The sequence below is a fragment of the Scyliorhinus torazame genome, chromosome 4, assembly GCF_047496885.1.
Source record: "Scyliorhinus torazame isolate Kashiwa2021f chromosome 4, sScyTor2.1, whole genome shotgun sequence".
Lineage (NCBI taxonomy): Eukaryota > Metazoa > Chordata > Chondrichthyes > Carcharhiniformes > Scyliorhinidae > Scyliorhinus > Scyliorhinus torazame.
In genome coordinates this window covers 132,870,283-132,882,817 of record NC_092710.1, presented here as the reverse complement: position 1 = coordinate 132,882,817, position 12,535 = coordinate 132,870,283, and the positions used below count along the sequence as shown (strand labels likewise).

The 12,535-nt window shown below is 50.4% G+C and overlaps 1 protein-coding gene across 6 annotated transcripts in view; it reads left to right on the top strand.

Annotated features, from left to right (window-relative positions):
• myom2b (myomesin 2b) overlaps positions 1-12,535 on the top strand; it is a 190,222-nt gene that overhangs the window by 51,002 nt on the left and 126,685 nt on the right. For all 6 annotated transcript variants that reach the window (XM_072498615.1, XM_072498614.1, XM_072498616.1 and 3 more), the window contains 2 exons: positions 3,745-3,906; positions 6,650-6,791. In XM_072498615.1, coding sequence (XP_072354716.1) covers positions 3,745-3,906; positions 6,650-6,791 — 304 coding nt within the window. The remainder of the gene's footprint in view (positions 1-3,744; positions 3,907-6,649; positions 6,792-12,535) is intronic.

Sequence of the window (12,535 nt, the reverse complement as noted above, 5' to 3'; positions counted from 1 at the left end):
ATTTGTTTGTTTGATTGGATGATTACAGCTGTAACTGCACTCAAGAAGCTCGACACCATCCTAGGGAAAGCAGCCAGCTTGATGGCACCCTATCCACGCCTTTATGCATTCACTTCCTCGACCACTGGTGCACAATGGCAGCAGTGCGTGCCATCCACTCATTAAGGCTACTTTGAAAGCACCTTCCAAACCTCCGACCTCTGCCACCTAAAAGGACAAGCACAGCAGACGCATGGGGACATCATTGCCCGCAGATTCCCTCCAAGTCATACAGTAACCTGACTTGTATCTGTATTACCGTTACTTCATGGAGCCAGAATCCACAACTCCTTCTCTAACACTTTGGGTGTTAACTGCACGATATGAACTGCCTCAAGAAGGTGGCTCAATACCATCTTCTCAAGGGCAATTACAGATGGGCAATAAATCTGGGCCTTATCAGCGACGTTCACATCACATGAATGAATAAAAAAAACTAGCTTTTTATTCCATATTTATCTAGTTTGCTGAATTTAAATTCCCCAGCTGCCTTGGTGAGATTTCAACTTATATCTCCTAGCCATTTGTCCAGGCCTCTAGATTACTCTCTGCGAAATGCTACCGTTTGCAGTGTATGATCATAGAATCATAGAATATAGAGTGCAGAAGGAGGCCATTCGGCCCATCGAGTCTTCACCAGCCCTTGGAAAGAGCACCCTACTCAAGCCCACGCCTCCCCGTAACCCAGTAACCCATCTTAACCTTTTTGGACACCAAGGGCAATTTAGCGTGGCCAATCCACCCAATCTGCACATCTTTCGGGACTTGTGGAAGGAAACTGGAGCACCCGGAGGAAACCCACGCAGATATGAGGAGAACGTGCAGGCTCCGCACAGACAGTGACCCAAGCCGGGAATCGAACCTGGGACCCTGGAGCTGTGAAGCAACTGTGCTAACCACTGTACTACCGTGCTGCCCATTATGGGATGCTATCGCTGACATTATGTTGACCCAGCATTCACATTTGTCCATGCAAAACTGTCAATAAACATAAAATTAAAATCCACTTTATGAATAAGATATTCTCCAGGATCAATCAAAACTATTTCTGCTAGCCAGGAAGTCTAGGACTGGAGGATATAGCCTACAAATTACAGCCAGACGTTTCAGCATTGGAATTAGGAAACATTTTTACAAACAGTGTTCTAAATTGGAACCATCCTCCACAAATAGCAATGGATGCTAGATCAATTGTTAACTTTAAAATTGTGGTTGACAGATTTTTAGCCAAAAGTATTAAGGGATGTGGGGCAAAGGTGGGCATGTGAAGTTAGGCCAGGGATCAACCATGATCGCACTGAATGGTGGAACAGGCTCAAGTGCCTAGATTGACTGCTGTGAGGGGAAAGACAGAAAAGCAGAAAGTCTGTGCATTTCCGTTTTGTACCTTGCAAGTGATGTCATGAAGAGCAATCTTTTGATTTGCAATTTTTTCTGCTGTGTTTTGCAAACAAGTAATCAAATTTCCCCGTAAACGTATTCACGAGGGCAATGCCCAACTTAAGAAGAAAGTAGCAGACAGATTCTAATAACAGGCTTCTTAGATGGGAGTCCAAGTGGAAGTATGGGTTAGAAATAAATTTTGGAGAATAGTACATTAAACCAATCATGCATATATTCTGGTGACAGATATTTTAATTTACCGTGCCTCAGTAGAACAGAAGTGAATGTACCCTCTGTGTCTTGGCGCTGCCCATGTTATTGGCTGACATCTGCTGGCGAGATGTTGAATTGCTGCATCCTTTTAGTTGCTCGCATAGAAGTCATCGACACAACTGTGCCTTTCAGGTTTAAGGATGTGTATATTTTAATCTAACTGAAAATAATCAGAGTCCGTTCTGGGTGGGATTAGCCTTTTTAAACGCTGGGAACCACCCCGCTATCTAACGGCACTTTGTTGCCATTTCAGGAATGCCACCCAAGGCCGCACTTAGCGTCATTTCCTGGACTGAGGAGCTCCTCAGTGCAGGAAGAAATTGAGCCCCATTTTTAAATGGCACCCCGATCTCTTGAACCCCCCCCCCCCCCCAACGCAACTCCTACACCCCCAACTCACCAATAAGGGATTTCTCGAGCCCCACCTCACACAGGTGGGGCACTCATGGGCCCAATCCCAGCATGGACAAAATGCCATCCTGGCACCCAGGCAGTGCCCCTGCCAGCCTGGCACCACCACCTGGGTGCCCTGGCAGTGCTAGGCTGGCACCCAGGTTGCACTGCTGGGTGGCAGTGCCAGTGTGCCAGGCTGGCAGTGCTAGGGTACCCCAGTGGCACCAGCAGTACCAGGGTGCCTTCCTTCCTGGAGGTGGACTACCCGGGGGTCTTCAATCTCCTGGGAGACCCCACCCCCTCCAAGTGCCATTCCACCTACTCTCCGTTTATGGGGACCAGTGCTAAGGCACTCGGTTGGTGTGTACTCAGCAAGCCCGATAGATCCAGGTGGTCGTTCCATCTGGCGTGAGCATAGTTAAAAGTGTTTTTAAGCTCTTTTAACTATGCGAGTCAGGGTCTGGCCCATTGTGGGCAGGATCCAGACCGCGAGATCTGGTTAGATCTTGCGAGGCGTAAGGGCCGTTAGGAATCCCAGGGAGAGGCCTCTCCTGGTAATTACCATCTGCATCCTGCCCGATTCTGGCAGGACGCGGCCGGTAGATCGCTCCCAAAGTTTCTTCTGGGCAAGTTTGAAAAAGGACGATGAAAATTTATTTTTGCTTTCTGTGTTAATTCACTGCCTGCAGGACAATCACCAGAATCTAGCTGAAAATGGCAAACATTGGAAATCTTTCTTAGCTCCTAAACCTTCACATTGGTGGCACTTGGAAGGCCAAATGAAACCTGTCCAATAGTTAATGATGTTGAGGCCTGTCACGGGGTGATTGCTATATTTCTCCTTGCCCGTTTTTCTTTACAGTCAGATGTCTCATTTATAGTGTTACATGCCACTAGTGTGTGGGATGTGCATGAGAGTTGTGACTTTGCCTCTTTCCTTCCCTTCATGAAAAAAAGACACTGTGATGATTTTCCCGTAGGCGGCGTCACAGCTGCGATGAGGAGAGAGCCATGTTTGAAAGCGTTTTATTCTGTCATAAGATTCACAAGCAGCAGCGAAGATGATCATTTGAAATATTTTCTTCCAGTACCATGAATTATGAAGAGGAATTGCACGTGCTCAGCCCATTGACCTCTGCCCTTTGCCCAGTGGACACACGTCCTGATTGCCAGGAACAGCAGGGGTGGATTTTCAACCTGCTGCATGCCCAGGTATAAAGCTGGTGTTTTCCAATCAGTCAGTTATGGAAGTGCCTGATTTTCAGCTTAGCGGGAATGAAGATCAGGCAGTTTCTATCTCGATCGACAGTTTTCTGTCCAGATGACAACTTGAAAATCAACCCCACACAAAGCATACATTCTGCAATAGATCTCTGCTGAAAAGGTGTGGCATACCTTCTGGATAAATGGGTTTCAGGAGAGCATGGGCAGTATCCTGAACACTTAGTTATACAGTGGGGAAAACATACTTTGCGATCATTGAGGAGCTTTGTGTCATCAGATGAAATGAACCAGTTTGGTTAAAAGGTACAGGGTTTTTCTTCTGAACTGTATAAGTGACATCTTAAGTAGTGGATCTTAATTATCCAGGATATGTTGCTTTTAATCATCAAAGCCTGTAACACTCCTGATCCATGCAACATTTTGTTTCTCCAGATGTTGAGATAAAGAAGTCCAAGTGGGCTGCAATGTTCTACAATGATTGCACTGCTACCCTGACCCTACCACATCTGAATAAAGACGATGAAGGCCTGTATACATTACGCTTGATTACAAGAGGTGGCATTTCACAGCACAGCGCATATATATTTGTCAGAGGTACAGAATTCAATCTTTTGCTCAACCTTCTCTGCACAGAGCTTGATGATGATATGCAACTGCTGTTTCTCCCCCCCCCCCCCCCCCCCCCCACCCCCCGCACCCTACCACACCGCCATCTCCCCCAGGAGGGGGTATCACCCAACTCAGTCAAAATTCTCTGATTTCAATATGCCTGTGTTGATTTGCACGAGTGAGTTATCAGCTCAACTAATGGAATTAAGGCCACTGACATGCTCATTGGATTTACACCATGTATCCAAACAGCATAGATTTAGTTTTGGCATTCTCAGGAAGCTAGCGGATATTATTCAGTTCTTCCTTTCAAGTTTTAATGCCCACATTATCCTGAATGCACTTGTTGAATAGTTTGAGATCGCAGGCTGTAATTGCTGGTTGGGTTAGGAATCATGCTTGTCAGAGTTTGTGGTATTGGTGGGTGAGCACTTAATTTGCATATGCAGCTAGGCAAAAGAAGCATTTGGGGTGCACCACTCTGGCACCTGCCCCACAGCCATTCATTCACCTGTAGGGGAGAGGGGTTTACACAGGATACTCCACCCAGCCCAAAACCAGGCTGGTTCCTTCCAGCCCTTTGAGCAAGAAGAATGACATGCACATTTTAAAAAACAGAATAATTTGCTTGTCTTTGGAAGGCCAGGCCACAACCTAACCTGAGACCCACTGCTGGGACCCACATCTCTGCTCCTCATGGAAATCCCCATCTGCCCATTCGCTTGGTGTACGGGCTTCCACTGATTTGCCAGTGCTAGGAATGTAAATCTTACAATTTTAAAGGCAAAGCCTGCAGTCCTGTGGCTTTATGCCAAGAATTAATTCAACACAGGGCAAATGCTTGAAGTGTTCTTTATGTTACATGTGCTTATGGACAACACTGGGGTTACAAAGGATGTTTTGCCACAGTAGTCAGGTCACTCCTCCCAATAGATCCTTTCTCCACCTTCCACCTGTGTTTAAGCTTAAGTAAAGGGTTGTTTCAGAATTTTCTCCATTACTTTCACTCTTGGTTTTATATTAGGTTTATGTAGAACAACATATTAAGGCACCATAATGCAAAACATAACTGTGCCATCTATTTACGGTACTGAAATGAATAGCGCCAGTGACCCGGGTTCAAATCCGGCCTTGCACCACTGTGTGGAGTTTGTACGTTCTCCTTGTGTCTGCTGATTTCCTCTTGGATCGCTGATTTTGTCCTACAGCCCGAAGATGTGCGGGTTAGGTGGATTGGCCATGCTAAATTGCCCCTGAGTGTCCAGGGATGTGCAGGTTACGTTATGGGGTTACGATAGGGCAGGGTGGATAGGGGAGTGGACATGGGTAGAGTGCTCTTTCAAAGTTTTGGTGCAGACTCGCTGGGCCGAATTGCCTCCTTCTGCACCGTAGGGTTTCTATGATTCTATAAGCATACCCATTAGAGGATTAAAATTAAACAAGTCTATTTTATATGACATTTAGAGCATTACAAATATTGCCGTCAACTGTATTCTAATAATTAACCACAGAACTTAAATACATTTTTCGTTATCAACTATTTTTTTTATCTTCATGTCTTAACAGTAGAGTCCAGTTCAGTCTGAAGAATGGGAACCCTCATAGTCCTTGCCTATGGCTCCCTCCACTGGCAATCTTTTACCTTGTCAGTGGCAGATGAATGTCCTTTGAAAGACAACCAGGAAAACCTGGAAATGGCAGCAGCTTGGCTTAATGCATGGATTTCAAGAAATACCAGATTCCAATGATAATTTACAGATCAAATTGAGTGCACTGAAAGAGCACTTTCTGTTGTAGTTGGGCTCTGTGTCAAAAGCAGTGCCTTTAGATTGATGCCATTTGTTTCAGCATGGGTTCTCCAAATGATTTGTTGTAACTTTGGGTCATTGTCCAGGCCACAAATCGGATCAACCACGAATGGCAGAGCAGGCTCAAGGGACCTGCACCTGCTCCAGTTTCTTATGTTCCCCTATGTAAGATCTGCAGAATTCCTGGAGAAATGGCATATTTATGCATTTTTTCAAAGTTTCTGATGATTTTCCTGCCAAATGTATGGCAGCCGATTAGGAGAACCTCCTATGGAAATGCGACTCCTCAAGTCAGCAAGCTAACTTTTAGTGCTTAAAATGGAAGGACCTTTTCCTATTTTAAATGATTGTTTGGAAAAGTGTTCTGCTTTTCAAGTTCATTGGTGTTATCAGTGCTGTGGAATGGAGCACATTTTCAAGGGTCCTGGGCCAACTCAGCACAGGTTAGGCATATTTGACTGCTGCTTCCGCTCCAGCCCAACAATAGATTCTAATCCCAGTCCCAGAAGAGCACCCCTCTTCTGCAGATAGCATTCCAGTGTGAATTGCTTGTTCTCTGAAGGGATAGTTTCCAAACTTGCTTGCTATCCATTTTTGTTGTAATCAATACTGGCTTCATGTATCACACAAAATTTATGAATTTAGAGTACCCAATAATTTTTTTTCCCAATTAAGGAGCAATTTAGCGTGGCCAATGCACCTACCCTGCACATCTTTTTGGGTTGTGTAGGTGAGACCCACGCAGTCACGGGGAGAATGTGCAAACTCCACAGGAATAGGGACCTGGGGCCTGGATCGAACCTGAGTCCTTAGCGCGTGAGGCAGCAGTTCGAACCACTGCGCTTCTGTGGCGCTGTAATATTGGGTAAGTTAAAAGGATAATTTTTATTCCTTATTCTATGTCCTCTTTCTCCTTCCAGATGCAGACGCCCTAGTTGTAGGAGCTCCAGGAGCCCCAATGGATGTCACATTTTATGATGCTAACAAGGATTACGTCATCCTCACCTGGAAACCTCCAAATGTAACCAAAGAAAGTCCCGTGATTGGATACTTTGTTGACCGGTATGATTCCCATTGTACATGTCAGTTAAGTTGGTAGTAGAAAGACGTCTGGTTAATGCTGGCGTGTTAAAGTTGTCAAGCACAGTGTGATTTAGTTGGCATTCATTAATACCACTGGAGATTCACCTCATGGGTTCATGATCACCTTTTCCATTTGGGATACTTTACCTGGGATAATGAATCAAACACATCTGTCCTCAGCCTTTAGTCACAGAGAGTGGGAAAATGGGCTTTTAATGAAGACAACACTGAATAGAGTCAGCTCTCAACCTTTTGTTTTCTTCTACGTATTGAAGGCACAACCAATAACACAAATATATACATGTGTGCTACAGCAGGAACTGGGAATAAGTCCATCCCAGCTATTAAATCGAACCATATTCAAGCAGTCTGGTAATCTCCCCATGCAGTTCATATTGTGTTAATCTCTATTTCTGCAGTAGGTAATGTTTCTTGTGGATTTATACAAGCAGTGAATAATAACCACCATTTAAAATATCTGTGGTATTCATGGTTCCCTGTTCTCTAAAGGACATATCTATACCCTGGTTGTTTGCTTCTATTGTTTTGCAATGAAGGCTGTGATTGTTTTTTAAACTCATCAAAAATCTCAAGCAAGTTACTTAAACACACTTTGCCCTGACTTCCTGGTGCGGCTATGCAGAGCTAGGTCGCATATTCGGTAGCTCCCGCTTGGAACGGACTTTTGGGCTCTTTTACAGGGCCCCCACGGCATTTGTTTGACATTTCCCGGTGTGGCAAGAAGACTGCAACAGTCCCCTGACAGTGTGCCCCAGGAATGTTATGTCTTTTGGCTACCAGACCCGGCAGAAACAGTAAAAGATTTGGCTGCAACAGGATAAACAGGGCCTCTTCCAGCATGCAGGCGGGGGAAGCTTAAAGCTGCAAACTGACCTGAGGGCCTTTATCAAAAGTGAATTCTAACAGCAGAGGGAACAACTGTGAAAAGATCTCACCAGGGCCACTGAAGAAGCGGGGACGAGGCTTCCGGTGGCGGCCATGGAGGAGTAGGTCGCGCATTCGGCAGCTCCCGTCTGGAACGGACTCTTAGACCTTTTTCAGGAGTTTCCACAGACATTTTGGGGCAGATTGGTGAAGCGAACACTGCCAAAAGGATTCCCTCTCAAGACTTTTGGGCTCTTTTCAGGGCCCCCAAGGGCACTTTTTCGACGTTTCCCGGTGTGGGAAGGAGTTAATAATAGCTCCCCGTCAGTATATGGCTTTAACTAGGAGCGGGGTGACAAAAAAGGTGGTGGTGGACCAGAAGAAGGGAGGGAAGAAGGACAAAATGGCGGCGGGCGGAGACCAGGCAGCGTGGAGGCAGTGGGCGGAGGAGCAACAGGAGGGTATCCAGCGCTGCCTCAGAGAGATTAAAACGGACCTGCTAGAGCCGATGAAGGCTTCTATTGATAAGCTGCTGGAGACACAGACGGCCCAGGGGGTGGCGATCCGAGAGGCTCAACAAAAGATCTCTGACAATGAGGACGAGATCTTAGTCCTGGCGGTAAAGGTGGAGGCGCACGAGGCGCTCCACAAGAAATGGCAGGAGCGGTTCGAGGAGATGGAGAATCGGTCGAGGCGGAAGAATCTGCGGATTCTGGGCCTCCCGGAGGGGCTGGAGGGACCGGACGTGGGGGCCTATGTGGTCACCATGTTAAACTTGCTGATGGGAGCGGGGTCCTTCCAGGGGCCCCTGGAGCTGGAAGGGGCCCATAGAGTTTTGGCGAGGAGGCCCAAGGCTAACGAGCCTCCGCGGGCGGTGCTGGTGCGGTTCCATCGGTTCGTCGATCGGGAGCTTGTGCTCAGGTGTGCCAAGAAGGAGAGGAGCAGCAGGTGGGAGAACGCGGAGGTTCGGATATATCAGGACTGGACTGCGAAGGTGGCGAAGAGGAGGGCCGGGTACAATCGAGCGAAGGCGGTGTTGCACAGGAAGGGGGTGAAGTTTGGCATGTTGCAGCCGGCGCGACTGTGGGTTACCTACAAGGACCGGCACCATTATTTTGAGTCTCTGGAGGAGGCGTGGGCCTTTGTTCAGGCCGAGAAGCTGGACACAGACTGAGGGTTGGGATGGGCGATTGGGGACTGCGGTGGATATGTTATACCTATTTTTGGTTCGGGGGGGGGGGCCTTTGCATTGTTTTGGGTTTCTTTTTCTCTGTGTTTTTCTCTTTCGGGTTTGGGAAGGTGGATGGGGTGGGTTGGGCACTGTTTTGGTTGGTGGCGGGGCCTGGTAGGTGGAGAGCGCGGGATTTCTTTCCCGCCCCGAAGACTGGGGGTGGGCGCGGGACCGGGGCGGGGAAGCGAGGATTGTTTCCCGGGCTTAGAACGGAGGGGGAGAGCCTGTGAATGGGGAGCGGGAGAGGAGGGTGTGCCACACAATGGGAGGAGTCGAAGCGGAGGCGGGAGTGGCCAGGGTCAGCAGGAGTCAGCTGACTTGCGGAAGTGCAATGGGGGGAGTAAACCAGCTAGGATGGGTCCTAGCCGGGGCGGGGGTGGGGGGGGGGGGGGGGGGGGGGGTGGGGAGGGAATCGAGTTGCTGCTGCTAAGATCAAGGCGGAGCTGGAGCGAGTGGGGTGGGTCGAGACGGGGGTATGCCGTTGTGGGGAACGGGCGGGTGTGGGGTGCGGGCGCGTGGCTGGCCGAGGAGGGTTCATTGCTAGTCGGTGGGGGAGGGGGGCGGGTAGCCCCCTGATCCAGCTGATAACCTGGAATGTAAGGGGACTGAATGGGCCGGTTAAACGGGCCCGCGTGTTCGCGCACCTGAAGGGGCTCAAGGCGGATGTGGTTATGCTCTAGGAGACACACCTGAAGGTGGCAGACCAGGTAAGATTGAGGAAAGGGTGGGTAGGTCAGGTGTTTCACTCGGGGCTAGATGCCAAAAATCGAGGGGTGGCGATCTTGGTGGGAAAGAAGGTGTTATTCGAGGCGTCGAGCATTGTGGCAGATAATGGCGGTAGGTACATAATAGTAAGTGGTAAGTTGCAGGGAGAGAGGGTGGTACTGGTCAATGTGTATGCTTCGAACTGGGACGATGCGGGTTTTATGCGGCGTATGTTGGGTCGGATCCCAGACTTGGAAGTGGGGGGCCTGATAATGGGGGGAGACTTTAACATGGTGTTGGATCCTGCACTGGATCGCTCCAGGTCTAGGACGGGTAGGAAGCCGGCGGCGGCTAGAGTGTTGAGGGGATTTATGGACCAAATGGGAGGGGTGGACCCTTGGAGATTTGCAAGGCCGGGGGCTAGGGAATTTTCATTCTTCTCACATGTCCATAAGGCTTATTCTCGAATCGACTTTTACATTTTGAGTAGGGCGCTGATAGCGAGAGTAGAGGATACTGAGTATTCGGCAATAGCCATTTCGGACCACGCCCCGCATTGGGTGGACTTGGAGATGGGGGAGGAGAGGGACCAGCGCCCGCTGTGGCGCTTGGAGGTGGGGCTGTTGGCGGACGAGGAGGTGAGCGAGCGGGTCCGAGGAAGTATAGAGAGGAACTTGGAGACCAACGACAACGGGGAGGTCCGAGTGGGGATGGTATGGGAGGCACTGAAGGCGGTGGTGAGGGGAGAGCTGATCTCCATCAGGGCCCACAAGGAGCGGAGGGAGAGGGAGAGGCTGGTGGGGGAGATGGTGAGGGTAGACAGGATGTATGCGGAAGAACCTGAGGAAGGATTGTTGAGGAAGAGGCGCAGCCTCCAGGCCGAATTCGACCTGGTGACGACCGGGAAGGCGGAGGTGCAGTGGAGGAAGGCCCAGGGGGCGGTCTAGGAGTATGGGGAAAAGGCAAGCCGGATGCTTGCGCATCAGCTTCGGAAGCGGGACGCAGCTAGGGAGATCGGGGGAGTTAAGGACAGGGGAGGGAGTGTGGTGCAGAGTGGGGTTGGCATCAATGGGGTCTTCAGGGACTTCTACGAGGAATTGTACCGATCCGAGCCCCCACGGGAGGAGGGAGGGATGGGCCATTTCCTGGACCATTGAGGTTTCCAAAGGTGGAAGAGGGACTGGTGGCGGGACCGGGGGCCCCAATTGGGCTGGAGGAGCTGATCAAAGGGATAGGAAGCATGCAGGCAGGGAAGGCACCGGGGCCGGACGGTTTCCCGGTCGAGTTCTATAAAAAATATATGGACCTGTTGGGCCCGCTGTTAGTTAGGACCTTCAATGAGGCAAGGGACGGGGGGGGCTTTACCCCCGATGATGTCCCGGGCACTGATCTCCTTGATCCTGAAGCGGGACAAGGATCCCCTGCAATGTGGGTCTTACAGACCGATTTCCTTGCTAAGTGTAGATGCCAAGGTGCTTCCGAAGGTCTTAGCCACGAGGATTGAGGATTGTGTGCCGCAGATCATCCATGAAGACCAGACGGGGTTTGTGAAGGGGAGACAGTTGAACGCGAATGTGCGGAGGCTTTTGAACGTTATCATGATGCCGGCAAGGGAGGGGGAGGTGGAGATAGTGGTGGCGATGGACGCTGAGAAAGCCTTCGATAGGGTAGAGTGGGGATACCTGTGGGAGGTGCTGAAGAGGTTTGGGTTTGGGGAGGGGTTTGTCAGGTGGGTTAGGCTGTTGTATGAGGTCCCGATGGCGAGTGTGGCCACAACTAGGAGGAGGTCCGAGTACTTTCGGTTGCACCGAGGGACGAGACAGTGGTGTCCCCTGTCCCCCCTGCTTTTCGCACTGGCGATTGAACCCCTGGCTATGGCACTGAGAGAGTCGAGGAATTGGAGGGGGTTGGTGCGGGGTGGGGAGGAGCATAAGGTGTCACTTAATGCGGACGACCTGCTGATGTATGTGGCGGACCCGGTGGGAGGAATGCCGGAGGTAATGAGGATGCTTAGGGAATTCGGGGACTTTTCGGGGTACAAGCTCAATATGGGGAAGAGCAAGCTGTTCGTAGTTCAGCTAGGGGACCAGGAGAGGGGGATTGGCGAGCTCCCACTAAAAAGGGCAGAGAGGAATTTCAGATATTTGGGGGTCCAGGTGGCCAGGAGCTGGGGGGCCCTGCAACTTTACAAGGCTGGTGGAGCAAATGGAGGAGGAGATCAAGAGGTGGGACGCGTTGCCGCTGTCCCTGGCTGGTAGGGTGCAGTCAATCAAAATGACGGTGCTCCCAAGGTTTTTGTTCCTGTTCCAGTGCCTCCCCGTGTTTATCCCGAAGGCTTTTTTCAGGCGGGTTAACAGGAGTATAATGGGGTTTGTGTGGGCGCGAGGGACTCCGAGGGTGAGAAGGGTGTTCCTGGAGCGGAGTAGAGATAGGGGGGGGCTGGCGCTGCCCAACCTCTGTGGGTACTACTGGGCCGCCAATGCGACGATGGTGCGTAAGTGGGTGATGGAGGGGGAGGGGGCTGCATGGAAGAGGCTGGAGACGGCGTCCTGTGTGGGTACGAGTCTGGGGGCTCTGGCAATGGCGCCGTTGCCGCTCCCTCCAAGGAGGTATACCACGAGCCCGGTGGTGGTGGCGGACCTCAAAATTTGGGGGCAGTGGAGGCGGCATAGGGGGGAAGTTGGGGCCTTGGCGTGGACCCCATTACGGGGGAACCACCGGTTCGCCCCAGGAAGAACAGGTGGAGGGTTTTCGGGGTTGCACAGGGCAGGCATACGAAAGTTGGGGGACCTGTTTGTAGACGGGAAGTTCGCGAGCTTGGGTGAGCTGGAGGAGAAGTACGGGCTCCCCCCCAGGGAAAACCTTCAGGTACTTACAGGTAAGGGCGTTTGCCAGATGGCAG